The 12,379-nt window shown below is 44.7% G+C and overlaps 1 protein-coding gene across 1 annotated transcript in view; it reads left to right on the top strand.

Annotated features, from left to right (window-relative positions):
• The first annotated feature begins 10,321 nt into the window (after positions 1 to 10,321).
• The window catches only part of PHF12 (PHD finger protein 12), a 22,663-nt gene continuing 20,605 nt past the window's right edge, over positions 10,322 to 12,379 (top strand). Inside the window, exon 1 of the mRNA XM_014953011.1 lies at positions 10,322 to 10,341. Within this exon, the coding sequence (XP_014808497.1) occupies positions 10,322 to 10,341 (20 nt within the window). The remainder of the gene's footprint in view (positions 10,342 to 12,379) is intronic.

Genomic DNA, 12,379 nt, shown 5'->3' on the forward strand with positions numbered 1-12,379 from the left:
CCCTCCCAACCCCTTTCTGAGAGTAAATCCCCAGCGGATTACGTGAACCCCCCCCCCGGCCCTTTGCTGCTTTCTCTGAGGTGGGGGGTCTGCCACCCTCCTTTCTTCTTGCTGCGGAGAGGAGGAGCGAGGCCGCTCTGGCTGCGCGGCCTGCCTGCTTCGCTGCTGCCCCTACCCGGCCTCCCACACCCCACACATCCCCCCCCTACACACACCCCCCTCTCCCCAAGCCCATAACTTCCCCTCCTCACCCCTTTCTGGGGGTGCTGTGCTTATGGGGGTGGAGGGGGGGGGTGCTCTGCAGGGTCCTGGCTGTGGGGCGGGAAGCAGCAGCGGCGGCGGCGGCGTCTCCGCGCCAGGCCTTGACGTTCCCAGCGCTTCCGTGCTGCTGCAGCTGCTGGGAATAATGGAGGTTGCTGTCTCTGTGTCTCCCTGCCTCACTGTTTACAATATGGCGACCTTCCTTTAAATTATATTTTTATTCTCAGCGCCATTTTGGCTGCATATATGACTCCCAAACCTTCGCGGCCCTCCCCCGGTATCTCAAACGTGAAAAATACCTTCCCTGTGGAAATCCAGGCCTGCAGACTTTAAAATTGGCCGGGTTTATTCCTTTCCCTCCTTTTTTTTTTTTCCCTCCCTCCTGACTCTTCGGACCTGCTTGTCTCATCCGTGGGAGTGACTGCTGGGAACTGGGGGGGCAGTCGGGTCCCCTTGCTGGGAGTTGCGTGGCTTTGTTGATAAAAGGCAGATCTTTTCTGCATGCAAATCTGGGTGCCCTGTGGGAGTCGAGGTGCGTTGTGGAGGCGGTGGCAAAGCTCTAGTCGGTGGAGGCTGCAGCGGGGAAGGACTCTCCCCTGCCTTCCCTCGCAGCTTCCTAAGCTCTGGGCACAAAGCAACCCGCCAAAACCACCTCAACTTTCTGCCCCAAAGTTTTTTTTGCTTCCTGCACCGGGAGCCCGGGCGCATCCGAGGCTGCTTTACCCCAATCTCCCCCTTCAACAGTTGACATAGGCGGGCGGTTTGTGTTAAATTAGCACAGCCAGAGTGGATAATGGAGTGGAGGAGGGAGCGGGGCAAGTCAAACAGCTGGAGCTCGGGCGTACAGAGTATTCTTCCTTAGGGGAGATTTTTTAACCACATTCCTTTCTCTCTTTCATGCTTTGGAGCTTTGTTTGCCACCCTGTTACAGCTGTCTCCTCTTTGCCTTTTTTTTTTTTTTTTTCCCCTGTTGTTTTTTTTTTTTCTTTCTTCTTTTGCTTGGTGGTTATACTGCGTTTATATGCTAATTGCAGGTCTCTGAACACATATTAAACTGATTGCTGATACCAGGAAAACTGAGTGTGCGGTCACAGTTCTGTAGGGAGTGTCCCGTTAGCAGCGTGTAGCCAGACGAACCCGACAATGCTGTAGTGTGCAGCCATGACATCATCCCTCCTACCCTGAGGAAGTGCTACTGGTGGTGGTGCAGATCCTCTAATATTTACTAGGAGGACACTAATTAATTAATTTTTTTTTTTGTCCAGCCTTCTTGATGAGCTTTAATTTAAGGTTTGTGTTTTTTTTTTTTCCTTCAGTTGGGCGTAGTTGCTTAAAACTCGGTGCCTGCTTTCTGGTGCTGCTGAACACATCCTGAGCCTTGTCTTGGCGAGGCTGGAGCGATGGCTAGAACTTCATATTTTAAGGTGGAAGAGCTGTGATTAACGCTGTAGAGTTTCCTGGTTGACTCTGAATCCTAGTTAGTCCTAACTGCAAATGAGACCACCTTGTGCATGGCTAAATCTGGCTGAAATTCATGACTTAATTTGACAAGTTTCTTGTCGTTAGTGAGTGGGAAACAGTCGTGTAAATCAGATATCTGTAAAGCTTTGGCTGCACTTGAGTTAGTTGCATTATAATTATTTAAAAAAAAAATATCTTTGATTAACTAGTCACCCTTCAGAATAGAAATGGAAGGGGCAATTCTGGTTATGCTTTCTCACTGTGCTTGTTGCCTTTCCTGGGGTATCTCTCAGGCGATTGACAGTAGCCCAGACCCTGCTGCAGGAGGTGGCATGGTCTGGATTGGCACAGCAGGCCAGCTGCGTGCCGCTGGACAGGCATCAACTAAAGGCCTTGGGCTTGGCCCCTGTTCTGCTCCCCCAGCTCATGGACCTCTGTCCATCGCTTGGCCAAGGCCTTCAAATGAACCAGGTTGTCTTGAAGGGATGCTCAGGTTTTGTTTTGGTGTTTTCTTCCCTTTATCCTTTTTCTTAGAGCAAACTTCCGTTCTGGATATAAACTTAGGCATAAAGGCAGCACTTGCAGCTTCCTTTCTGCCTCTTTTTTTATTTAAAGAATAGCAGCTGTAATGCAATGCTTGTTTTAAGTCATTTGAACAGCAGTTTAAATACACTGCTGGGGCATACTAGCTGAATTGTGTCGACAGCTTACCTGTTCTTAAATATTTATTGTAAGCTTTAGAACCAGATTGCGTTTATTATCAATATAGAAAGGGGGGGGGAAGAGAAGAGCAGCTCTTAATTGGTCTAGAATTTGTAGTCAGTCTGTCAGAGCTGGGTAGTAGGAGAGGCCATATTATAAAAGAAAATGAACGACAAGGGTGTGATCAGCCCAAGTCACGCAGGAGGCTGGAGACAAACCCAGGAGTGAACCCAGCTCAGTGGCCCGTAAACAAGTTCTGTTTCTTCCTGTGTGGAGAAGGCTCTTCTGATTCGGGTTGTTTAAACCTGCAGCGAGCAAGTTGGCTTCTTTGGTGAGTGCGTGGTTCTCAAACTTCAGCAGTTTGCCTTAACTTCAGTTTGGTACCTAAACCTGTTGTCTTCTGCAGAAAACAGAAGGCGCTCAGCCAAAACCCCAAAAACTTTCCGAGTCCGATAGTATTACGTGTCCCTGATGGTAAATAACAAGTTTTCTTGATAGGCTGTGGGAACGCCTGCTCTCCTGAATTGCTGTGGGTGGAAGCAGCTTCCCAATTCATCTGTCGGGGTGTCAGCTCTTCTCACAGCTCCCTCTCAGAGTCGCTGGTTCAGTGTAAAACTCCTCCAGGTACGGTAAGAGCCCGTGGACCAGGAGGTTACCAGCCTGGGTGCAGATAAACTGACCTGGTGGGAGGGATACAGGGAAGTGTGAAATCCCTTCCAGATACTTAGTTTCAACATACTTGGATTAATCTCACAGTCAGGTGACTGTCTTCAGGTTTGAATTTAGAGAGGGTTTGTTTTTTTGGTTTTTTTCCTGTCCCTAGTATTTCTTGAAATGAGAACACAGGATTTTTCGCTCTTAAGTCTGGTTTTGGTTATGCCTTTTGCCCATAACCTGCTGCTTTGGGTAATGGGGCACCATTGCCTTTTCATTCTGATGTTCTTCCTTAACCCAGGCCCCTGGGAATGGTGTACGCTCCTTCTTTACGTGATTGAAAACCAATTTTCCAGTACTTCTGCTATTCTTCCCTCTTTATATCCTCCTCCTGGCTATGTGATTGTTAGAATTCCCTGTATTATTTTCTTGAGCTCGTGGTGAACTTGATTCCCATTGAAGTCGTTTTGCAAAGTGACTGATGTTGCAAATTCATTACAGCTTCGCTGAAGGATTAGAAAGATCCCTGGGAGAGGAAAAGTTTAGTTAACAAGCTGGGGGAGGGGAATGACAACAGGAGGGAGAACTAACACAGAACAGTTTTGTGTTTGTTTTTTCTTTTTTCTTTCTTTCTTTTTTTTTTTTTTTTTTTTTAAAATTCACAGTGTGTTAGACATCTTCAATGTTATGCCAGTTTCAGGTCCAAGAGGGCATTTGGTTTTAGGTTGCCGTAGGTAAGAGGTAGGTTTGGGTGAATGATTTGTTGCAGCTTCTGAGGGACATTTCTGCCGGAGTTTCTGGTTGGAGGAGCCCAAAATCGCTAACCTCTCTGAATGCTGCTGTTCAAGCCCCTCTTATAAAATCACAGGCTGCTGGCCGTGAAGCACTGCTGGCATGGTAAAAGTGACCCTGGTTGCCTAAATCTGACCAGCTGCCCGTTATGGTAAACACAGACAGTACCAGTAAAAACGCTTGCCTTAGCTGCTGGGTCACCCAGCAGCTCTGCTGGGAGAGGTACCCTGCATCTCTCCTGGGGCCTGGTAGCTCCATCAAACTTTCTGTAACACTTGCCTCTTCATGTTTAAATGTGGAGCGTTTGGCTCCATTTCCCCCTCTTGCTTTGGCTGTCTTCACCAAAGTGCTTTTGTCGAAGAAGAACTGGAGTAAAGGAGCAACAAAGAGAAGTAGACGAAGCTGAACTAGCCTGAGTTTTGCATATTTTCTATGAGTCACTTCGGAAGAATGGAAAAAAGTTGTGTTTGACTGGTAGGACATCAATAACTTTTTCCCCACCTTATTCAGGTTTAAAATGCCCTGACTTATCTTGGCGTCTGGTCTGGCTTTGGGGTTTTTTACATAAATACCCATTCTGTGTGAGGGGAGGGAAACATGAGCCTGGCTATTGTCTTAGTTAATCCTTCCCTTAATGGGCATCTTTGGCTGCCTGGAGGGGGGTGTGTGCATTTCAGGTGAAACTTTGAATGGTCTGAAGCATCAGGGAGTAAGCTGTTCTGTTCCAAGCATTAATTTAAATGTAACTATCTTTAATAATTTGTTGAAACAATATGGGTTTTTTTTTTTTTTAAAAGCAACAGTTACTATTCTTATGTGACTTTAGTTCTGATATTTTGGTAGCGTTGGGGGTCAGGGTAGGCTGGATCCTAAACCAGAAGGAAGCAATTGCACTGGCTTGGTTCCTGGGTGCGGAGGGTCACTGCGCATGTGTCTGCAGATGTGGTAACATGATCGGTCTTGGCAGTTCTGTTCAGCAAAGTTGAACCAATGAGATCTTTCCCTCGCCTTATTTTGTCCTAAAACTCTATGCAAAGGCAGATAAGGTCAGCCTAAACCTACGAACTTCAGCTGAGGGCACCAGAAAACCACTTACAGTAAGAATCTGATGTGCCAGTCTAATCTGGGGACTTGCAAACCACAATTCTCACCTGTGTGTGCATGTATGTTGCTCCTGTTAAACCGAGCGTGAGCAGATTTTGCAGTGTGGGCAAGAGTTGGGCATTCAGATCAAGCTATGGGTCGCTGCTGCCGTTCCCAACATCAGCATAAAGCGGGAGGAGCAAGGCATTAGGATTCTGTCAAAGTCAACATTTAACTGCTTCAGCTTACGCTTTGTCTTCAGAGGTGGCTGCTGTATGGACTGGTATTATGCCAAACATCTGTAATGATCTGAAGCTGTTTAAAAAGGCACGGTATGAGACTGTTAATAAGGAAAGCTCTCCCTTGTTTTGTCGCCTGGCTTGGGAAGGTGCCAGTTTAATGTTGACTGGGACTTGTGAAACTGAGAATTCTCTTTTTTTTTTTTTTCTTTTTTTTTTATATACGTGGTGCTGCCGGGTCCATTTTTGAATTGACTTCTCAAATTCAGTAGGATGCAGCTTTCAGGTGGGGTTCATGGCTTTGTTCCTGCAGCTCCGGAGCTGGTCTTTCCTGGTATGTCAGACCTGCAGGCGTGACTCACGGGGAGCCTTTCAAAACCTGGAAAGGTCTTCCCAGAGGAATTCCAGCTCCTCCAGGCATTTGCAAAGGAAATTCTTAATTGGATTAGATTCATAATACTAATCTGCTAATGACTGTTTGTTATGGAGATCTTAGCACTATCTTGTAAATATATTCACCTTCATTTAGCTTGCCTTGTGTCTTTTTATCACATACAAGCTCAGCTGTTAAGATTGTACAGCCGCCTGCAGATCTTGTAGGGGGGAATGGGAGAACTACTATGTTTATTACAGAAAACCTCATGATGCCCTCGTAGTTCTCCCCTCTCTCTCCATCTCCGTGTTGCTTTGGCTGAGCAGTCATAATTAGCACGTCTAACATCCAGCTCTACTTCTCTTACAGCGGGTGTGAAGGACATCTCAGATGGGGAGTGCCCCCACACTGTCCTCAGCTACAGAACTGTGTATTTATAGTAAAAGCCAGGATGAAAAATGCTTTTTTTTTTCCCCCCCCCGAAACTGACCTTTATGATGTGGGTTGTAGGTGGTGTTGTGATGGTGTGAAGAACACCTGCGTGCAGGGCTCCTGGCTGTCTCCCTGCGTAGGACAGACTGAGTCAATTCGAGATTTCAGTTGTAGCGTTGATACTGAAACAGCTTTTCTGCATAGTAAAGGCACTAACATCAGTTCTTCTGTTTATTGACCCCACACAAGTGGATGTTAAACTGTTTTTATTGCTAGACTGACTCACATGTCAAGTTGTTGAGGTTTTCTGTGGCTCTGCAGCCCTTATTAATCCTTGACTCAGTAGTAAATAGCAAGAATCTGCTGTGAAGAAAGGGAGAGGTTCCTTTCAGAGTAGGAAAGAGTTGTATCTTCCTGAAAGCAAGTGTTACAAAGTCTGAATATTTAGGGAGTACTGCCTGGTGCAATATAGATCACGTGGGAGAAGGATGTACCTGTTGGTTTGTTGGTTTTTTTTAACCAGTCAGGAAGTAAGCTTTGGCTTGTGAAAATGCTAATACCTCTGAGAGTATAATATGGCTTTGTTGTAGGGGTATGAAGCGCTGGATTTGGAAGAAGTGAGTGTAAGCAAAAAAAGCATCTTGCCACGTCAGGTTACTGGCTAAACTTGTGATTTTGTGACACAGTTGGATTGTCAGAGCTGGCTTTTTCTTCTTACAGTAGTCGACTTAGGCTGCCTCCAGCTCCACCGCTCGCTAGATGTCTGCCCAGCTTCCTCGAAGGAATGCTGCAGTGTCCAGTAACTCTGTAAGGCGAGTAAAAATAGTGTTGTACCTTCCCTTTAATAAGGGGGTTGCCAGATGCCAGTTGTAATGCGATTGCATACCTTTTTAGGGTATGGAGTAAATGCTCCCTATAGCCAAAAATGAAAAAGGAAAAAAAAAAATAAAAATTCTATAAATCATTCTTCCAGTTGGCATGTCAGATCTCCAGTACAAAAGGCAAAGAGCATCTCAGCCAGCTGGGGGAAATCTAGCGCCTGAACCCAACTCTAACCTATTTCTGCTGACGTCTGCTCTGCACGAGTCACTTGAAGCAAACTAGATGGAGCTGGAGATTACTGACTTTGAACCCCGCAGAAAGCGGTGGCCTGAGGATGCAATTTAGCAGGCTGAAAACCCCATGCTGAATTTCTGGCAAGCGCTAGTGATTGGTGTGAAACACCTGCCTGTACAGCCTCTGACTTTGGGCAAGGCATCATGTGAACTTCCCAGTGATCTCCGTCTAGAATAGCAACGGGAGCAGGATATGAAGGTGATCTGCAAAAGGCAGAAAAGAATTTATACCCTGCTTTTAAGGGTTGTTTTGGTGGATGTTTCTATCGCTGCTCTTTTCCCTCTCCTCCCCGGTGTTCTTGGGAAAACCTAGTCCGCATGTAGATGTCAGAATTATACTGCACTTGTGCCTGTGTGAAGACAGATTCATGCTTTTGCTTTTATGGGTCTATCCTTCATCCTCTTGTGATGTGCTGATTTCCTTTTTCCACCTTATTGCTTCTGTCCTTTCACCCCCATCTCCTTTGAACACATTCAGTATGGCTAGGGCTGAATGTGTTCACTTCTCAGAAACCTCTCAGACCTGTGTTTTGATTATTTTTTTCTTTCCCCACCAGAGATGTCTCTTCATTCATTGTTCTTTAAACACAAAATCGGATGAAGTGATTCTCACTAGAGCCGTGTTGTTCCTCAGCCCTCTTTCTTTTCCCTGATGCTGCCCTATGTGTCATCCTGCTTTGAGAAGATGACTTCTAATCTGTTAAGAAGATGGTGCTATAAAGATCTGAACACTTAATGATGAATCCGGACATTGAATCCAGGCCATTGTTACTATTGTCTGCAGTAAAGGCATGAGTGATGCCTGGGAAAGAAGCAGGAGTCTTCCTATTGAATTCCATGATTTCTGCTTATAAATGCAAAGCTGGATGGTTCCCTAGCAGATATGTCCCAAATATCAGAGTTCGTTACCAACCAAACTAATTTAAAAAAAAAGTAAAAGCCTCAGTGTGGTACAGGTAGTATTATATACACTCTTTTGTGCATATTTATTTATCTAGGTGCATACTTTTTAATATCTATATATATGGAAATTTAGTATTTAACAAATAATACTTACTTTAAGTTTATGGTCAGCTGTTAATGAGGGTAATAACTAATGGGTTGTCTAGGGAATGGTCTCCATGGGGCAGGTTCTTTCTATAAATAGAAGTAACTAATTACATCAGGTGATCACATGTTTACGTGCAGCTTATCCAGTTTGCTGGACTCTCCTGCTTGTCAGGTCTGAGACAAAAAAGTTCTACTTCATCACGTTGGAGGGGACTTTTCAGCTTCCCCGTGGGTGTCAGGATTGTCCATGCAGGAACAATCGGGGAGGAGGATGCAGCCCTGGTGACACATGGGCAGGAAAGTGAGGTAAGGGAGATAACACACACTTCCAGGAGGTTGTGCTTAGCTCTCTCTTCCCAGGATGAGACTAGCAGGAGCAGTTTGAGGAGGGTTACAAGTAAATAACTTCACTGGCTTCAAAATTCACAAAATACATTCACAATACACTAGTGCTTTGGCTTGTGAAACGGTACCTGGTTCTTAGGAGCACGGTAGCTCTGCTACCAGAGACTTGAACAATGTTCTGCCCCTGCCGTGTTGAACACTGGCTGTTTTAGAAGGTAGAAATAAGCACACAGTGAAGGAAATTTTGCAGTATAGCATATTACTGGCCATATTACTCTTAAAAGTTTAAGTTTTCCTCTGCTCTTGTGCTGGCATGTGGACAAATTATATTAGGGTACCTTTCTTTTTTCCTTACACACATCTTGTTTCTCACTGTCTGGCCATATAATGGTGTTTTAATCCTGCTTCTGTTCTCTGTCTGTTGCTGAACCCTTATTTCCAACTCAGACCGTGCTGTTGGAAAGATGCATGCTAAGCAGATGCAGTGTTCCAGATGATGGGACAATTGGTGACCTGTGAAACCGTCGTTTCGGTTCCCTTCCTTGCGTAGTGGCAGCCAAAATAATTACATACTGCCTGTCCAGTGATGTCCAGGTTTCCTTGATGGATATGACTAATTTAGAACTTTTTATGCACGTGCCCAAGGCTTTCATTTCAACGTAGACAAAGTTATGCTGGCTGCTATTGAGCTTTTTTTCACTAAGCTCCCTCGGGAGAAGTTGCATCACAGATGAAGCTATAGTAGCTGATGCTCTGTAGTTAATGTAAATTGCACCACTGGCTTCGAGTAGCTATAACATAAATTACATGAGCCTAATTGAGGCCAAAAAATTAGTCCGTTAGTTTTAATGTGATCCGGTTGTGCCTGGTTTATCTGAAGTCTGGTGGTCTCTGCTTTGGTGCTTGAGGAATCTTTGGCTTCATCAGGAAGATTGTTTCTTCTACTTCAGAGTGTCCCAACTTTATCCATATTAAGGAGCAGATGGAGTTTGAAGAACCTGTAGACCTTTCACTGAGTAGTTTTGTGCTGAGGAATGATCCTGACGCTCCTGGAATAGAGGAGAGAGCTGACAGGATTCCTAAGAACCATCTCTAAGGTAATGGAGCCTGACTTCTGCCTTCAGAAAACAGTAAGCTCTTTGTGGGTGCAAGTGTTGCAGTTGGAAGGTAAGAGAGTTGCGAAGGGGAGGAACATGAATGAAGCTGCAGCTGTTGGCTGGTTTGATGTGGTTTTGTTCTGTGTAAGGTGGAGGCTCCCAGCGCTGGGTTCCAGGTGTCCTCCTCCTGCAGGGCTTTTGGAGCAGCTGTCAGCAGAAGTGTGTAACTTGGGCGGAGTAAAACTGTTTCAAAGAACTGCAGTTTGTAAATGATGCAACTTTCCCCGCTTCTCAATGGGGCGCTTGTGATGCCCTGACAGTGAGGTTGGTTTCCCGGTTTGTTTTCGTTACGGCTGCCATTGAGGCCCTGGATAGGAAGCCAGGGAGCCTTGTTCTTTATGAAGCTGGTGGAACAGCTGTAGCTCTATCCATCATTGGGATAAATAGTGTCCGGTAGAAGAGCCGAAAGCCTTCTTCCTTTAACTGGCAAACATAACCAGCATCCTTCATTAAATCCCTGTCGTTGAGTCTTGGTAAGTTAATTAGAAGATTTCTGAGAAGGAAAAATGTTCTTGCCTATGTTTTTTTTTTTTTGAGGGGGGTTACTATTTCCCCCTGCACAGAGAAAAATATTCTAAGTACGATTGTTGAAAAAAAAATTACATCACTGGGGTCCAGAGCCTGCTCTCAGTAGTCTCAACCTGCCTTTGACGCAAGATGGCCACCAGGAATGTCGTGTAAATACCTTCAGGTTTGCTTTAACTGGTTCTTTTGAGAGCTATGGCCCAGTTTGTATTGAGGAAGGTGCCATTCCTTTGAGCGTTTGTTTACTTATTTATTGAGGTCAGCAAAGTGAAGAGTAATTACGGGCTTTAGACTAACAACAGGCATCTGATGTATGAGAGCTCCAGGGTGTGAAATTGAAAAGCTAAGTGGCTTCATGCTACTGTTTGCTTGATAAAAACTCCTAATATATGGACGACTCTTGAAGATTTTTTTTATTTCATTATAGCCATTTGCATTTTATTTAAGGGAGGCTTTGCATAATGTTCTGACCGTGGGAGCTAGTCCAAAAGTTTACAAGAGCAAGTCTTGACAACACAAATCTGGTATGAATTTTCAGAAGATGCTACTTAACTTTTTTAGGAAAAGCCATGTTTCAGCTTTGTATTGGTGTAGTGTCTTTTGAGTAGGCAGTGGTAAACATCTCCTTTTATTTTCAAAGGCTTTGTGGAGTTGGTCTTCCAGGTGTTTGTATAGATACTAATCTTGAAAGTCAGACTCACTTTTTCAGAGCTGTCTTTGCCTTAAATTCAGAAATGTGTGTGTTCTGCTGAGCAGATTTGATTCGGGTCACACCAAACCTTCCAGGTTAAATAGGGCTGGCCACCATCTCCCTGTGATGACAAAAGGGGAAACTTTCTGAAATGAAGATTCCACGAAATTGTACAGATCAGTACAAGGGACTGATTGGTGTGTAGTTGCAAGGAGATGTGTTGTAACTGGTGATAAAGTTGGTGCTGTACAATTCCAGGTCCCGTTGGCAGCAAACACTAAGGGCTGGAGACCTGCATGCTAATGAACCTATGAAAGATGGGGAGAAAGCGGCCGTGGTGCTCCTGCCAAAGTGCTAATTCTTACCTTGGTTATGAAGATCAAGTGTCTTGTTCAGATTTAAAAATCAGTTTCTCTTATGCTTACAGTAAAAGGTTGAAGAATGTGGTCATAACTAGTCAATTAAAACGGCATTCTTTAGCGCTTCCCTGGCTTTCTGCTAAGACCCAGGAAATGCTCTCTGCTCGCGGAGGGGCCGGCAGTGCAGGAACAGCATTCATCAGTCTTTGTTAGTGCAGCGAGCTGCTCCGATGAACAGTTCATTAACCAGGAGAAGCGGAATCAGTCTTTTAATACACTTGCTGTAGCAGTTATAGCGGCCCTGACAGCGAGCAAAAAAAACTCGGGGTAGTCTGAGAGCTAAAACCTTGCTTGCTGCTGGTCTGAAACTAATCTTTTCCCCCTCCTTCCACAGGCCTTTGGGTAGCAGCGTTCATTAAAATCCTTCTCTAAGCTGTCATTTAAGAGCCCTCTGCGTGTAGGATCTCATGGTTGTTGAGCAGATAGTTCAAACAACAAGGAGGACAAATAACGTACGTGCTTAAGAAGAAACCTGTTCTGACTCTTCTAGGCGTCTCTCAAGATTCCTATTCCGTGGTATTAATTGTTTCATTGTAAAAATGCGTAAGTTTGAGGTAACAGTTAAAACAAATAACCGGAGGCACCTGGCAGCGCGTGGGTCCCTGGCTCGCCACACGTGCGTTGGAATGGGGCAGACGTGTTTCCAGCAGTTCAGGCACGTTCGTCGGTAGCTTCAGAGGGCTAAAATTCACTATGAACAAATCAAAGTCTGTGGTGGTTTTGGTTGTGTTTTTTTTTTTTTTTTTTTTCCCCCGGGGGGGGGGGGGGGGGGGGGGGGAAATTTTAAAAAGAAAAAAAAAAAAAAAAAAAAAAAAAGAGATGTCCGGAGTCCGTTTTTTTTTTTAACGTTTTCTCTGTAGATTTATTGTTTGAGAGCGTTTGACATCGGGAAATACTAGGTGAGGCTGTTAAAATCAGTGCATGGGAAACCCTGAGTGTTAGAACACTGTGCAAGTTTAAATATATAGAGATACATTTAAAAAAGTGGCAAATAAGCACATACAGACACGCACACACAAAAAATCCCCAATGCTAAGTACTGGAAAAAAAAAAAAAAAAAAAAAAGAAAGACTTAAAAGT

Source organism: Calidris pugnax, unplaced genomic scaffold (genome assembly GCF_001431845.1).
Source record: "Calidris pugnax isolate Ruff unplaced genomic scaffold, ASM143184v1 scaffold133, whole genome shotgun sequence".
Taxonomy (NCBI): Eukaryota; Metazoa; Chordata; class Aves; order Charadriiformes; family Scolopacidae; genus Calidris; species Calidris pugnax.